The sequence below is a fragment of the Pristis pectinata genome, chromosome 11, assembly GCF_009764475.1.
Source record: "Pristis pectinata isolate sPriPec2 chromosome 11, sPriPec2.1.pri, whole genome shotgun sequence".
NCBI lineage: Eukaryota > Metazoa > Chordata > Chondrichthyes > Rhinopristiformes > Pristidae > Pristis > Pristis pectinata.
In genome coordinates, this window is record NC_067415.1 from 31,340,862 (window position 1) to 31,357,629 (window position 16,768).

At 39.1% G+C, this 16,768-nt stretch overlaps 1 protein-coding gene across 3 annotated transcripts in view; it reads right to left on the bottom strand.

Annotated features, from left to right (window-relative positions):
- zmym2 (zinc finger, MYM-type 2) overlaps positions 1-16,768 on the bottom strand; it is a 116,067-nt gene that overhangs the window by 87,390 nt on the left and 11,909 nt on the right. For all 3 annotated transcript variants that reach the window (XM_052026522.1, XM_052026524.1, XM_052026523.1), the window contains exon 2: positions 12,214-13,304. In XM_052026522.1, the coding sequence (XP_051882482.1) occupies positions 12,214-13,267 (1,054 nt within the window). In that variant the 5' untranslated portion in view covers positions 13,268-13,304. The remainder of the gene's footprint in view (positions 1-12,213; positions 13,305-16,768) is intronic.

Consider the following 16,768-nt stretch of genomic DNA (forward strand, 5'->3'; position numbering starts at 1 on the left):
TGGACAAACAATCCAGAGATGCAAGTTCAAATCCTACCGTGGCAATTGTAGAATTTAAATTCAGTCATTAATCTGGAATTGGAAAGAAAAACTAGTCTTAGTAATGATGATCATGAAGCTACCAGATCATATAAAAGTCTATCTGTCCCCTCAAGGAAGGAAGTTTGCCATCCCTGTTGAGCCCATGTGCAATTCAGACCTGCAGCAATGTGGTTAACTCCAAACTACCCTCCAAAATGAGCAAACAATCCCTTTTGCTAAAACCACTATATTAAAAGAGAAATAGGATAGATCACCCACCATCAATTTTGCCACCAAATTTGGACTTAACAAAGTTACTCCTAGCCCAATCGACTTGCAATGTGTTCCTCACAAATACATCAGGACTAAACTGGGAAAGACATAATCAAAGACCCCACCCACCCAGGTCATTCTCTCTTCTCTCCTCTTCAACCGGGTAGAAGATACAGGAGCCTGAGGGCACGTACCACCAGACTTAAGGACAGCTTCTACCGCACTGTGATAAGACTACTGAATGGTTCCCTTATACAATGAGATGGACTATGACCTCACGATCTATCTTGTTGTGACCTTGCATCTTATTGCACTGCACTTTCTCTGTAGCTGTGACACTTTCCCCTGTACTGTTATTGTTTTTACCTGTACTACATCAATGCACTCGGTACTAACTCAATGTAACTGCACTGTGTAATGAATTGACCTGTACGATCGGTTTGTAAGACAAGCTTTTCATTGTACCTCGGTACAAGTGACGATAATAAACCGATACCAATACATCCCATGGACTGGTTAAGCAGTCTTCACAGAATCATACCTTGCAGACAACATGTGAGAATTCTCTATCTTTGCCCTACCAGAGGTGCAAGTACCAGTAATATATAGTTGGGAGAGAATAACCTGACATCACCATTCCCACATGTAGACACAAGCTCTTACAGCATTAGGTCAAACATGGCAACAAAACCTCCTCCTGATTACCAATATTTTCATCCTCCAGTTGATGTATCCGTGCACTTTAATGTTGAACAAGACTTAGAAACAATGAAAGCAGTAAAGGCAAAGAATGTATTCTGGGCGGAGGACTTCAATGTGCATCACATTAAGAGGCATGCTACCACCATCACTAGCCAAACCACTGACCCACTGAAAGGCAGAACTGTCAGAGTGGGCCTGTAGTGAACAAACCAACATAAGAAGTTGGTTCCTAACCTTCACCCTCACCAATCCATCTGCTGCAGATGCATCTGTCCATACAGAAGTGACCACTACCTAGTCTTATCTTCAAACCAGGAATATAATCCATAATTTCTTTTGTGAAAACATTAGTATTAAACTGCTAATTGGAGGAAGCAGCTCCAAAAACATGCATTCCCACGTTACGAGCCAGGTTGCTACTTGGTGAATGTCCCTTTAAGGAACCTGGACAGTAGGGTGTGTGTGGTGTTATCTGCATGACAGCAAGACTATAACTGGAGCGTACTGGCTGTTGCAGAGAGAGAGGGGGAGGGAGGGAGGGAGGGAAGGAGAGAGAGAGAGGGAGGGAGAGAGAGCGACACACACACAGATTGCTGGTCTCTGTATCTATGGATGAAGAACAATAGCTATGACTGTCACTATAAAATCCATGTATGGATTTTTGGAGCAATCTGTGGAGTCCACTTTGTTGTTAACCTGTACTGGAAAGCAGGTATTTCTGTGGGCGGCCACGTATCGAATGCCCTCGATGTGGCAGATACTTCGGAACAAAGCAGTGGAGATCATCGGTGATTGAGGTGTCGTATGGGTTCCATCATGGAACATGTGGATTTCGTAAATTCTCTCTACAATCTACTGTGGTTTTGCAAAAGCCTTTGCTCATCGTTCTACCTTATGACTTGCTGAACTGAACTTTGAGAACTATTCCTAGACTTGGGGTTTGGGAATTTGCCACACACACGCGCGCACGCGCGCACACACACACACACACAAAGTATATATTTTTTTTAGGGTCAATGTTTAATATCTAACATTTTTATTTCTCTTATTATTACAAGTCGTTAATAATAAATAGATTCTAACACTTATATATGGCTCTTTGTGTTTCTATTGTTGCTGGTACATAACAAAATTGGGGACTTGTCCAGGATCGCTCCCAAGATTGACGAGAGTGGTCCGAAATCGAACTCAAGACTGGTACGAGAGGTCTGGGTTTGAAACAAATTGGAGCTTATTGGACGACTGATTGTTGATTGGCCTGATACATTTCTTTTTGATTAGCCTGTGTGGGTGGAAACCAGCAGCAATGGATGTTGATGCATTTCTTGAATTGCCAACCTCTGTGGGATTGCAGGAGATGAGGAAGGATGATTTGTTGAGCATTGCTAAAAAGCTAAACCTTGAAATGGTAAAGCAGTCTATGAAAACGGCAGATATTCAGAAACTGATAGCTCCCAGTTATGTGGAGGTGAGGGTGTTTGAGGAGGAAGTGTTAAAACAGTTTCCTGGGAGTAAACCAGAGATTTCTGATGCCCAGGTGCAGCTAGCAAGAGAGAGGCCAAACGAGAACAAAAGCGGATTGAGGCTGAGGCAGAACAAAAAAGATTAGAGTTGGAACAAAGGAAAATAAATGCTGAGGTAGAAATGAAGAGGCTAGAGGCTGAGGAAAAGGAGAGACAGAGGCGGCATGAGTTAGAAATGAATCGTGCGGGTTACGTTTCTGGTCTTGGTGATAGCTTTATGGCCAGTAGGGAGGTTTGATTAGTCCATTTGAGGAAAATCAGGTGGATTAGTATTTCCAACATTTTGAAAAAGTTGCTGAGAGTTCAAGGTGGCCACAGGACAGATGGGCTCTTATGTTACAGAGTGTGATTAAAGGTAAAGCTCAACAAGCTTGTTCTGCCTTGTCTATTACTGAAACAGCTGATTATGCAAAGGTAAAACAAGCTGTGCTTAACGCTTATGAATTGGTTCCTGAAGCTTAAAAGCAAAAGTTTAAGGACCTGAGGAAATCTGCGGACCAGACATACATGGAATTTGCTAGTGAAAAGAATGTGTTTTGAACAATGGTGCACGTCTAGAAATATAGAGGAGGATTATTATAAACTGAGAGAACTGATTTTAGTGGAAGACTTTAAAAAGTGTGTCCCATTTGAAGTAACCACATATCTAAATGAGAAGGAGGTGGAAACTTTGCAAGAAAATGCTAGGTTGGCAGATGAGTTTATCTTAACAAAGTCTAAGAGGGGACAAACTAAGACCTTCCAAAAGAGGTATAAGGATAATCCAGGTAAACCGGAGGTTAAATTGGGAAGTAATCAAAAGGGGAAGGATGATCGGAAGCAGGTGCTGGAGAAACCCACTGAACATACTTGTTATTATTGTAAGAAACCTGGTCATGTGATAGCTAATTGTTCCCTCTTGAAAAAAAGAAAGAAAAGGAGGCAGTGCCAAATGCTTGTTTGCAAGTAGTTTAAACTAAAAATGAAAAGGGTGTTGGACATGTTGTTAAAGCTCAGTCCTTGCCAGAGGTAAATGCTGAGATGTTGGATGGAGTTAGGGATGAAGTCCGTTCTTTTGTGTCAGAGAGTTTTGTCTCACTGAAAGTTGGGTCACCCCAAGTGCCAGTGAAAATCCTTAGAGATACCGGGGCTTCCCAGTCCATCTTGTTAGACAGTGTTTTAAACTTTGGTGAGGAGACTGCTACTGGTGAGGTAAATCTACTGTGAGGCATTACAGGTGACACTGTGTCTGTACCTCTGCACAAGGTAATTTTGAAGTCCGAGTTAGTAGAAGGACCTGTTAAAATAGGACTACGACCTAGTTTACCAGAGGAAGGAGTTTCTTTGTTATTAGGGAGTGACCTTGCAGGTGGTAAAATTGTCCCTGTGGTACAGCTAACGACCAAACCAATCATTGATGAGTCAAAGATCGATTCAGATGTTTTTTCCATCCTGTGCAGTGACTTGAGCTAAGGCTAAAGAATTGGTCAAGGCAGATAGTCCTGTGCAGCCTGATTTTGTTCCCTCTGACAGCCCAAAACAGGATGCAAGTTATGATGATTTGTCAGAGACTTTTCTGTCTTCACTTGAGGATCAAAATCCTTGTATTGTGTCCGAGTATAAAGATTTATCTCTATTCAGAAAAGAATGTATAATGGAGCAGACTAAAGACCCTGAGCTTACCGAATTGAGAGAAAAAGCACTCTCAAGTGATGAGATTGAGAAGGTGCCAGTTGGATTTTATTTTAAAAATGGAGTGTTAATGAGGAAGTGGAGAACTCCTGATATTCCTGCCAGTGAGGAATGGGCAGTTGTTCACCAGGTTGTGGTTCCTAAAATTTATAGGAATGAGATTTTAAGCCTGGCCCATAGTATGCCTGTAGGTGGTCATCTTGGTGTGAATAAAACTGTAAGAAAGGTTTTGAAACAACTCTTTTGGCCTGGTGTGAGGAAGGATGTTGTGATATTTTGTCGGACTTGTCACACATGTCAGATGGTAGGTAAACCTAATCCAGAGCCCTCCTGTGGCTCCATTGCAGCCTATTCCTACATTCGGTGAGCCCTTTTCAAAAGTGATTATGGATTGTGTTGGCCCATTGCCAAAGTTGAAGACTGGGAATTTGTTAACCATCATGTGTGCAACTTCTAGATTTCCAGAGGCAATACCACTCAGAAATATTAAGGCCAAGACTGTGTCAAAGGATCTTTCAAAATTTTTCACCTTAGTTGGTTTGCTGAAGGAAATTCAGTCAGCTCAGGGAAGTAATTGTGTGTCAGGGCTATTTCAACAGTTAGTTTATGAGCTGGGAGCTAAGCAGATTGTATCGTCTGCGTACCATCCAGAATCTCAGGGAGCTTTGGAGAGATTTCATTCCACTCTCAAAAATATTGCTAAAGTCTTTTTGTTTTGAAAACACCAAGGATTGGAGTGAAGGAATTCATTTGCTTTTGTTTGCAGTAAGGGAGTCAGTGCAAGAATCCTTAGGGTTCAGTCCCTTTGAACTTGTGTTTGGACATCAGGTTAGAGGACCTTTAGTATTGCTAAAGGAACAATGAGTTAATGAAGACATGCATTTCAATTTGTTGGATTATGTTCTAAAAATTTAAAAACCGATTGCAGAGAGCTTGCCAATTAGCAAAAGAGAACCTAAAAGATGAAAACATGGTATGATAAACATGCCCGCTCGAGGACTTTCAAACCAAGAGACAAGGTCTTGGTGTTTTTTCCCACTCAGACAAATCCCCTCCAAGCTAGATTTCATGGTCCTTATGAAGTTGAGTCTAAGATTAATGATGTAGATTATGTAATCAAGACACCTGATAGGAGGAAGCATACACAGCTCTGTCATGTAAATATGCTTAAACCTTATTATGAGAAAGTTACAGCTGTGGCAGTAGCTGTTAGACACAAAATTGTCTGAAGTTGAATCTGACAAGATTCATTTTAGACCAAACATAGTATCAATGAGACTGTCAAATGAGAATGTTTTGAAAAACATTGAAACAAAGTTGGCACATTTACAACCTCAGCAAAGACAACAAATGAAGCAGTTAATTTTAAAATTACAAAATTTATTTCCTGATGTTCCAAAGCGAACCCCAATAGCTTATCATGATGTTGAAGATGCAAAACCGATAAAGCAACACCCATATCGAATGAATGTAGAAAAGAGTAAACTTGTTGACCAAGAGATTGAGTATATGTTAGAGAATGATAGTATTAGACGTTCCACTTCAAATTGGAGTTCACCCTGTATTATAGTGCCTAAACTAGATGGAAGTGTTGGGTTTTGCACTGATTACAGAAAAGTGAATTCTATAACCAAGTCAGATGCTTACCCTATCCCTAGGGTGGATGATTGTATAGACAGGGTTGGAAAAGCTAATCTCTTACAAAGATTGACCTATTAAAAGGGTATTGGTGTGTCCCATTGACCGACAGAGCAAGAGATATTTCTGCCTTTGTCACACCTTCTGGATTGTATGAGTACAACGTTTTGCCATTTGGAATGAAAAATGCTCCAGCAATATTTCAAAGAATGATTAATTCTGTGATTCAAGGATTAGAACATACGGATGCCTATACTGTCGGCTTAGTTACTGGGAATGATACATGGGAAGCTCATATCTCTGCGTTAGGAAGACTTTCCAAAGCCAACCTTACAGCCAATTTGGCTAAGTGTGAACTTGGCCATGCCACTGTGACTTATCTTAGTTATGTTGTAGGTCAAGGCAAGTTAGCTCCTGCTCAGGCAAAAGTTCAAGCAATCTCTGAGTTCCCCATTCCAACGGGTACGAGGACTGTTAGGTTTCTGGGAATGGTTGGATATTATCTCAAGTTTTGTAAGAATTTTGCTGATATTGCTCTTCCTTTAACTAATCTTCTTTCTTTTTCAATCTTTTTATTAGTTTTCAAATTAATACAGATTGATATATAGCATCAATATTTATAAATGTAATACAAAGAGATCAGAATAACAATCATAGCACAGATAATCATAAAGAACAATAAAATATTCAAAATCTGTAGATCCAACTATCTCTTAGTAAATGAATATAATATAAAAGAAAGAAAAAGATTTATTAAATAAATTTAAAAACCCAAATCAATAAGAAAAATTGTAAACAATATAAACTAAACAAAAAAAATTTCAAAACAAAACAAAAAAAAACTGGGCTAAAATTTCTCAGTAGAAACAGAGCAATATTATGTCGTCAACTCCGTTCCTCCAAGTTGGAAAGTTATTGAAAGGGGATCTACATCATGTGAAAATACTGAATAAATGGACTCCAAATATCTTCAAATTTAAGCAAAGGATCGACGGTACCACTCATAATTTTTTCCAAGTTTACACATGATATAGTTTGAGAAAACCATTGAAAAGCAGTAGGGGGTATTGGATCCTTCCATTCAACTAATCGTCTGAAGAAGGGAGTGAAGTTTGTTTGGACAGAGTTTTGTCAGGAAGCATTTGAGAAGCTGAAAGCCATTTTACGTCACCATCCTGTGCTCAAATCACCCAACTTTGAAAAGACATTTTCATTAGCAGTAGATGCCAGTGATGAAGCTGCAGGAGCTGTGTTGTTACAGAAGGGTGACTGTGATGGTATTGACCATCCTGTAGCTTACTTTCCAAAGAAATTTAATGAGCATCAAAAGAATTATTCCACCATAAAGAATTATTGTCGCTTATTTTGGCTTTGCAGCATTTTGATGTTTATGTTGGCACAGCTCAGAAACCACTTACTGTGTATACAGATCATAACCCACTGGTATTTCTGAGCAGAGTGAAAAACAAGAACAGAAGACTGAAACTGGAGTTTAATTTTACAAGAGTATGATCTCATGATAACTCACATTAAAAGGCAAATGTCTTTCCAGATATTAAGTTTGAAATGTATCTTTACTAATGTAATATTATATAGTCATGTAGTATAATTGTAACGCATTGCTTTACTAATTGTATATGTAGTTGAAAATTTTTCTCTTGCAAATCAGAATTTTTCTTTTGGGGGTGGGGTGGGGGGGGCGGGGAAGGAAGAGGTGTTATGAGCCAGGTTGCTACTTGGTGCATGTCCCTTTAAGACACCTGGACAGTAGTGTGTGTGTGGTGTTATTTGCAAGCCGGCAAGACTATAACTGGAGCGTACTGGCTGTTGCACAGAGAGTTGGAGAGAGAGACACACACTGATTGCTGGTCTCTGTATCTATGGATGAAGAACAATAGCTGTGACTGTCACTATGAAATCCATGTATGGATTTTTGGAGCAATCTGTGGAGTCCACTTTGTCATTAACCTGTACTGGAAAGCAGGTATTTCTGTGGGCGGTCACGTATCGAATGCCCTCAGTGTGGCAGATACTTTGGTGATTGAGGCATCATATGGGTTCCATTATGGAACATGTGGATTTCATAAATTCTCTCTACAATCTACCGTGGTTTTGCAAAAGCCTTTGCTCATTGTTCTACCTTATGACTTGCTGAACTGAACTTTGAGAACTATTCCTAGACTTGGGGTTTGGGAATTTGACACATACACACACATTTTTTTGGGTCAATGTTTAATATCTATTTTTATTTCTCTTATTATTATTACAAGTAGTTATTAATAAATAGATTCAAACACTTATACATGGCTCTTCGTGTTTCTACTGTTGCTGGTATGTAACACCCAATAGTGGTGCTAATCACCGAACACATTGGTGCTAAAAGAATAAAGCATTTACAACCATGTTCAATCTGAAAGGCTTCCTTCCATGCTGCCAACCATCACAGAACCCTGTCCTCATCCCATTTGATTCACTCCATATGATATCAAGAAATAACTTGGAGCACAAGATTAGCTTATGGGGACCTGACAACATCCCAGTTCCCCATAATTGCTGTTGAACTGCACTCCAGAGTTAGCCAAGATGTTTCAATACAGTTACAATAATGGCACTTACCCAACCAGGTGGAAAATTGTAGTTATTTTTTTACAAATAAAAAGACAAATCCAACCCCAAATCAGTCTACTCACAAAGTGATGCAAAGCATTGTCAACAGTTCTATCAAATGGCATTTACTCACATGTAACCTGCTCACTGATGCCTAGTTTGGGTTTCACCAGGACCACTCAGTTCCAAAATAGCCACACTTTTAGTCAAAGCACAAGTGAAGTAAAAAGTGACTGCCCTTGATATCAAGACAACATAGGATCAAAAATGGTATCAAAGAGCTCTAATTAAAAAAATGTAGCCAGTGAGCATGAAGAAGAAAGTGCTCCAATGGTTGGAGTCAAGCCTTGCATTAAAAGGAAGATTGTTGTGGTTGTTGGAGGTCAATCATCCCAGCCTTGGAACATTACTGCAAGGAGTTCCTCAGGGTAGTGTCCCAGACCCAACCATCTTCAACCGCTTCATTTTATGACTTTGTGATGTTCCTTCCATTGCAAGATTCAATAGAACGTTCAATTCCATACTCAACTCCTCAGCAAACAAAAACAAATATTCCTGCATGCATGGGTGAACTGGACAACCTGCAGGCATGTGTTGACTACTGGCAAATAACATACTCGCCACAAATATGCTGGGTAATGACATTCGCCAACAAGAGTAATTAACAACCTGTCCTTCACATTCAATGACACTACCATTATCAAATCCCCCAGCATAAACATCCTGGGAGGTGGTGAGGGTTCATCAGTCACCAGAAACTCAAATGGACCAGCACAATTCAGAGTACGATGGAATATTTGCCTTTTATCTGGATGAATGCAGCTTCAACAACAATCACAAAAGGTCGCTATCACCCTGGAAAAAACAGCTATTTGATTGGCAGTATATCCCCCATCTTTAATATTCATTCCTTTCAAATGGCTGCAGTATGTAACATTTTCAAATGGCACTGCTATTCATTGCCCACACTACTCCAGCAGCACCTCATAACCTGTGATCCCTCAAACCAAGAAGGAAAAGGGGAAAAGGTGCATGGGAACACCACAACCTGCAGGTTTCCAAGTAGCATCGATCCTGTCTTGGAAATAAGTTGCTGGTCCTTCATTGTTGTTGGATCTAAATCCTGGAATATTGTGGGAGCATCTTCACTATGAGGACTACAAAAGTTCAAAAAGTTGATTCACTGCCATCTTTTCAAAGACAATTAAGAATTGGCAATAAATGCAGGCCTTACCAGTGACAGCTACGTGCTGAAAAATGAATAAAGCAGACTACGTTTTTGTAAAAGATTGTATCTATCTCAGCTTTATTTTGCGTCTTGTGACTTCAGAGCTTTTAAAAAGTGCCAACATCATCCCTAATTGCAATCTGAACTCTCTTTTAAAAAAGGGAGGCAGACCAGTCAAGTCTTTAGCCTCTAAATAAGGGAGGCAGACCAGTCAAGTCTTTAGCCTCTAAATACCACCCAGTATGTCATTACAAGTGGGTCTGGCTAATACTGATGTAATATTGCGAAAAAAAAAATCTGTATTTCTTCAATTTCAAATACAATGAAGTTAATTTTGAAAGTTCTGTTAACAGTAAGAGCGCCGATGAAGAGCAACAGGCAATTTACAGATGTGTTTGCTCAAACTAAAATAAGTTAATGACCAGATTATTTGTTTAAAATGTGATGGCAAGGACACCAAGAGAGCTCTCTTTGGTGCCAGAAGATCTGAAAGGACATGTAGATTGTAGATTTAATATGCAAACTGAGATAAGCAGCACTTGGTACAGTGTCTGCCTATATTAGTTTTCCTTTCAATAGTGAAGACAAACTCCCCAAAGATTCCTCAGCTTTAACAATTCCACAGCAGTTTCCAATTCAATCAACATACAGGAATACTCCTACTCACAAGTTAAATTAATTTAGTCTTAGTAAAGCACAGGACCTAATATTACATTCTACACAGCATAATAATTCCATCTATTCTGAATAGTAGATCTATTGGCTTACTATGAGGAAGATTTTGCCTGGACACATTCACGATTACGAATACTTACATCCTGTGGCCACACCTCTGTCACAGTTCAGTTTTAGCTTTTCCCAATATAAATTATGTCCACATTTTTAATGAACACTGCCAAGTCATGACATATACCCTTCACCAAATATGACACAGTAGTGCCTTCATTTGCTATGAACTCACACTTCCGTTTTAATTACTGATGTATTTATTTACTCCAATCAACTCTCATTTCTCTGCTTTGTTATTTAATAAAATCCTTTTGCCAATAAAAAGTGATATGTGGGTTGCAACATTCCATTTCAAATTCAAAACACTCCACAGGCTCCAGCTGTAGGAAAACATATTATAAATATGTTAATATTTAATTGCTGTAGATATTGCGGTTTTGTTTGCCACTTATTCTTCTTTTAAATAGAATTTGCTTGCTTTACTGTTTGCTGAGTAAGAGGACTTTTCTGCAAGGTACACTGTTTGTTACTAGTTTGTTGAAGTTTTGTTAACAAGTCTAGCAAGATAATGGAGGAATTTAAATAAATCTGGAACTAAAAAAGCTAGTTGCACCAATGATAAGCATAAAACTACCACTTTTTTGGTAAAACCTATCTGGTTCATTGAAGTTCTTCTGGAAGGAAATTTGTCATCCTTACCTGATCTGGCCTAAATTCAACTCCAGACCCACAAATCTAATTGCCTGTTTAGTCAGGGGCAGTTAGGGATAAAGAATACATGCAGCACCCCCAATGAAATCCACATCCTGTAAACAAATAAATAACCCATCTCCAATTTATTGGCTGCCACACTTCAATGAACAATTTGTCAAAAGGAAGCATGTTAACTATGAAAAAGCATTTCAATCTGCACAAAGTTGCAGGATCTTACTATCAAGAATAACTATCTCAGTCTGATGGTTTAAGTTAGTTAAAATTAAAATTTTGATATCTCTTTATTGTCTCAGAAACACCCAAGGCAGACACTTCTCAGAGCCATCAGTCTCAATTTCCACTTCAAAGCAGAATGTTAAACTCTTGAGTCTTAAATAACTATTACCTTTTCATGAGTACATTGACTGGCTTGGCAGAATCATACTACAAACTCACACACTGCCAGCCAAATACACATCTACTTATTACCTGGCCCATATAAGCCTGCTGACTAGCCTCAATGTACCAAGACATTGAGATTTGGTGTGAATTGTACCTTATCCTCCAATGCTAAGCCTTTAATGAGCTCATAGAATCTGTCCTTACATATCAAGTTCTATGTCAGAGTCTTAAAGAGCACCTTATTTGTCCATCACCACAATGATCACTTCAGGCCTTTTCAATGTCCTATTGAAGACTCAAGAGGTTTCTCCCCCACCCTACATTCCACATTGGGTTATTCAATATTCTAGCATTTCCCATCCCTCACAAATCAACATTCTGGATACAACTCCCAAACAACATTTTAACAACCATCTGGTGCATTTTGTCACCTGCATGGAACATTCACCTTTTCCTAACCATCACCTGTTTCCAGCTGCCCTTCTCATTTTCCTTTCTCTGAAACATTAGCTTCTATCTCCAACCTACAGCCTGATGCGGATGCAATTAACCCTAGTTCTCTCATCTTGCTTGCTATGAATATTCCATTTGGTTCTAACTTTGAAGGAGTTTAAATCTTGTTTTAAACTCCGTCATTAACGGCTGAGAGGTGTTTACCAATTTATGATTCAAGTACTTGTGAGCTGTTCCACCTGTGAGCATACATTTATTTTACAAAGTACTCACCAAGTTTGTGTTGCGACGTCAAAAGAACAGACTCTCCATTCAGAAATCCATCTCCAGCACCTTCCATAATATTATCCGAGTTAGAAGCTCCCATGCCAGTTTGAAAAGCTTGTTTCTGAACTCCTTCATCTACACCTTCAAATTTCTGATCTTGAAGAGATGTTACATTGCAAATCATTAAATCTAAATCCATCCCCCCAGAACGCTGTGTTGGTGGTTCACTTATGACTGGCTTTGAACTGGCATCTAAAGTAGTGACACAGGTTATCTGTATCTCAGAGTCAGGCTCAGTACTTATACCATGATTTAATGCTTCCCCACCATTTGTTGACAAAGTATTCTCTCTCCTGGGATTTGAAAGTAAAGTTGTATGTAAAGAATGGCATTCATTCAAATCAACTTCCTTTATTCCTGTTCTACCATCCCAATTTAAATTGTTATTCTCCAGACTTGAAGTACAAAATAAACTCTGATTATCAACGTACTGGACCTCAATATTACGTAAACCAACTTTTTGACTGCCCAAGTCAGATGATGAAAAATCAATTTCAGTTGGTTCACCAAATCCATTTCTTTCATCACATCTTCCAGATGTGCTAACGCTGCCCACTTTTCCTAGCTCAGGATTTCCTTCTTCTTCATCATCAATTATGATGGGCTCCACCGAAGACACGAAATCTTTTCCTATTGGTGGCAGTGATAGATTCATTTCACTTCCTATGGATTCTGGATTTTGAAACACTGCGAGTGAGACATTGCTTTTGTTTAATTGTGAGGTTGCAGAACAATTTGTAGATAAGGAAGGTTCAATGAAAACAACATCATCATCGTCTTCACCATCCTTCTGATTCTGGGAACAGGTTATGCTGCCTTCTGCTGGTTTCCACCGGGAGTTATCAGAGTTAGCTTTGAGAAGATTACTCAAATTTTGAGAGCCATCAAAAGTCATGGCTGCATTTGAAACTGCAGCTGACATATGAAGGTCACCATGCACTCCTCCAATTCCAAAGTATTTCTGTTGATTAATATAATTGTCTTCTGGTGCTGAAGTCATATCTACAGCTTCTCAATGTTCATGTCTTAAGTATCAGCTGCATTAAAAAAAGAAATATTGTTATTTCTATACTGGGAGAAATTACCGGCACACAGTTTTAAAATCAAAATAGTCAAAGTGAAGAAATTTCTTGATTTCCTACTAAATTTATTCATTGTCCTCACAATATTAATCTAATTAAATATCAAATAACACGATGGAACATTAGAACATGTACCTTTCTTCCAATAACATTTTGTAAGTGCTAAACAACAGCTTGCACGTTGAAAAAAGAAATCCCAAGAGTTTAGCAAGGTCTTGGTCCGGAAGGTTAGATCACACAGGATCCAGGGTGAGCTAGCCAATTGGATACAAAGTTAGTTTGGTGGTAGAAGTCAGAGGGTGGTAGTTGTTTTTCAGATTGGAGGCCTGTGACCAGTATTGTGCCAGAGGGATTGGTGCTGGGTCCACTGTTGTTTGTCATCTATATTAATGAACTGAATGAGAATGTAATTGGCATGGTTAGCATGTTTGCGGATGACACCAAAATTAGTGGTATAGTGGACGGTGAAGAAGGTCATTGAAGATTACAACAGGATCTAGATCAACTGGGAAAGTGGGCCAAGGTATGGCAGATGGAATTTAACTCAGACAAGAGTAAAGTGTTGCATTTTGTAAAGTTAAACCAAGGCAGGACTTATGCAATAAATGGCAGAGCCCTGGAGGATGTACCCCAGAGGGACCTAGGGGTACAAGTACATAGTTCCCCAAAAGTGGCAATATAGGTGGACAGGGTGGCAAAGAAGGCATTTGCCACACTTGCCTTCATCAGTCCGGGCATCAAGTATAAGAGTTGGAACATCACGTTACAGGATGGTTGGCTGATCCGGAAGGTTAGACTACACAGGATTCAGGGTGAGCTAGCCAATTGGATACAAAGTTAGTTTGGTGGTAGAAGTCAGAGGGTGGTAGTTGTTTGTCATCTATATTAATGATCTGAATGAGAATGTAATTGCAGGTTGTATAGGATGTTGGTGAAACTGCAGCTGAAATACTACAAACCAATACCAATCTAACAAAACAATAGTCGGTCAAAAGTAGAAGTAAAAGGAGGCAGCGGCAGAAGGTGTGTATGTGTTTCTCATTTTAGATTAGAAACAGTTATCTGAAAATCATGGGATTATGATGGTAAAAAAAATTCAGATAGAACCAATGCACGTCTACAGATACAAGCATTCCTAAATTTCTTGCCAACCCCCCCATCCCCACCTTCCAAAAAATAGCATAATAAGTAGAAGGTATACAAGTCTACATTCTAGTTATCTTCAGAAGGAGCTGAAAAAAATAAGAGTCAACTTGCACACAATCACTTTTGGTAGTATTCCAAGTTCATTTTTCAGAATCTCACTTGTTGATTTCTTTATTTTCACAACTTGAGACAATGAAACTGTAAATTTTGACAGTAGAATATTAATCGAATGCAGTTTCAAAACTTGATTTCCCCCCCTTTTAATAAGCTAAGGCTATAAGGGTTAAAAACTCACCATACCAAAACGCAAAAGATTATCTCCTAAAATTAAAGGAGCATGACTAATACACCAGAACATATGATTAATGAAATATTGTCAAAATAGGGGAAGAGTCTAAGCCAAAGCCAAGAGGCCCACATGTCCTAACCACAAAACCGAGGAAACTCATATTTGCATTTTGACTTGCTTGTTTGACCTAATTCAACTTGTGTTTGAAAATGTGGTAAAGGCTTCTCTTGGAGCTGCAGACTTGGTAGTGAATGCTTGAAATATGCAAATTAAAGATAACAATTTAGTAGACTTGATCAGTGGGTTCTGTCTTGTCATTAATTTAAAGAGTGAACTTACAAAAAATAACAACTTATTTGAAGATGTATTACAATGGTTTTTGAAAAAAAAACAAACAGTTGAAAAATAGAAGGAAAACATATTGAAAACAAACCAACATGTCCTGTATCAATAATTTTATTTCAGGTAAAGACTCAAAATGCAGCCTTCCAGGCAGGGTGGAGTGCCCCACTCCTCCTGGACAGAGGAAGTAGAGTCCTAATCTTCTACCTGATCAACCTCTGCAATTAATGGATCATCCTTTGCAATTTTTGCCAACTCCAACAAGATTCCACCACCAGACACATATTCCCCTCCACCGCACCCCCACTTCAGCATTTCCAAAAAAAGAAAATTGCTCTCTGCACGACTCCCTAGTCTGCTCTTCCATCCCCACCAACCACTTGCCATCTTATGGTACTTTCCCGTGTGACAATGGGTGATGCTACACCCACTCAATTCTTATTCCTGCACCCAGGGATCCAAACAGTCCTTTCAAGTGATACAACTATTCAACTTGCACTTCTTCCAATCTAGTGTACTGCTGCATCGTTGTTCAGAATTAGTGTGCTCTACACTGGAAAAACCAGATGCAGATTGGGTGATTGCCTTGTACAGAACTCGTGTTTGGTCTGCAGAAACAATCTGGAGCTTCCAGTTACCCATCACTTTAACTCACCAGCCCATTTCCACTCTGACCCCACTTTCTGCGACCTCCTGCATTATTACAAGACCCAATTCAGAATTGAAGCATAACACCTTGTCTTCCTTCTGGGCAGGTTACATGCTTTTGGACTCAATATTGAATTACCCAATTTTAGGTGACTGCCTCTTTCTTTCTCTGTCCCATAATTGGCAATTTCTGTCCGTTATCAGTTTGGCTTGGTTTTTCTTATTTTATTCATATAGTCTGGCCTGCAGGGCATGTCCCATAGCCTCACCATCAACAACATGTTACACATAACATGCTGGTAACTGCCCCCTTGATCAATTTGGACACCCTATCAGAGATGCTCCCTTTGTTCTACCCATCCTTCCACCACTTTCTCTCCTGAAAAACCAATCTGTTTTCTCTCTTTCACAGTTTTGACAAAGGGTCCTGGATCTGACAGTTAACAGTTTCTCTTTCCACAGATGCTGCTTGACCTGCTGAGTGGTCCCAGTGTTTTTTCAGTTCAGATTTCTGGCATCTGCAGTATTATTTTTTGATTTTCATGTGAGGCCAAATAGGAGAAAATTTTAATTTTTGATATGAAGTTTAAAATATTTATCTATAATGTACAAACAACAGCCAGACATTAAATATACAAGAATATGTCATCAGTAGTAACCAATTAATCAGAATTCTCCCCATGGTAGAGCAGGAGCAGTAGAGGTTTACAGAATTGAACATATTTTCCATTCCAGGCAATTTCTCAATGTATGCAATTCCTGATGCACAGAAACATCTTGAAATAATTCAGTTCATAATTTTATGTAAAAAAAATTATTTTAACAGAGCTGTGCTTTGGACATGACAAATTAGTTAAAACAGAGCAAGCCAAGATCGACTATACTTGTGCACAGGACAATAACCTCGACTTTAATTTATTTTTTCCAAACTCCCCTTCTGAATGTTCCACATGAAGATTGATTGGCCCAAGTCTTATTCACATTGGCACATCTT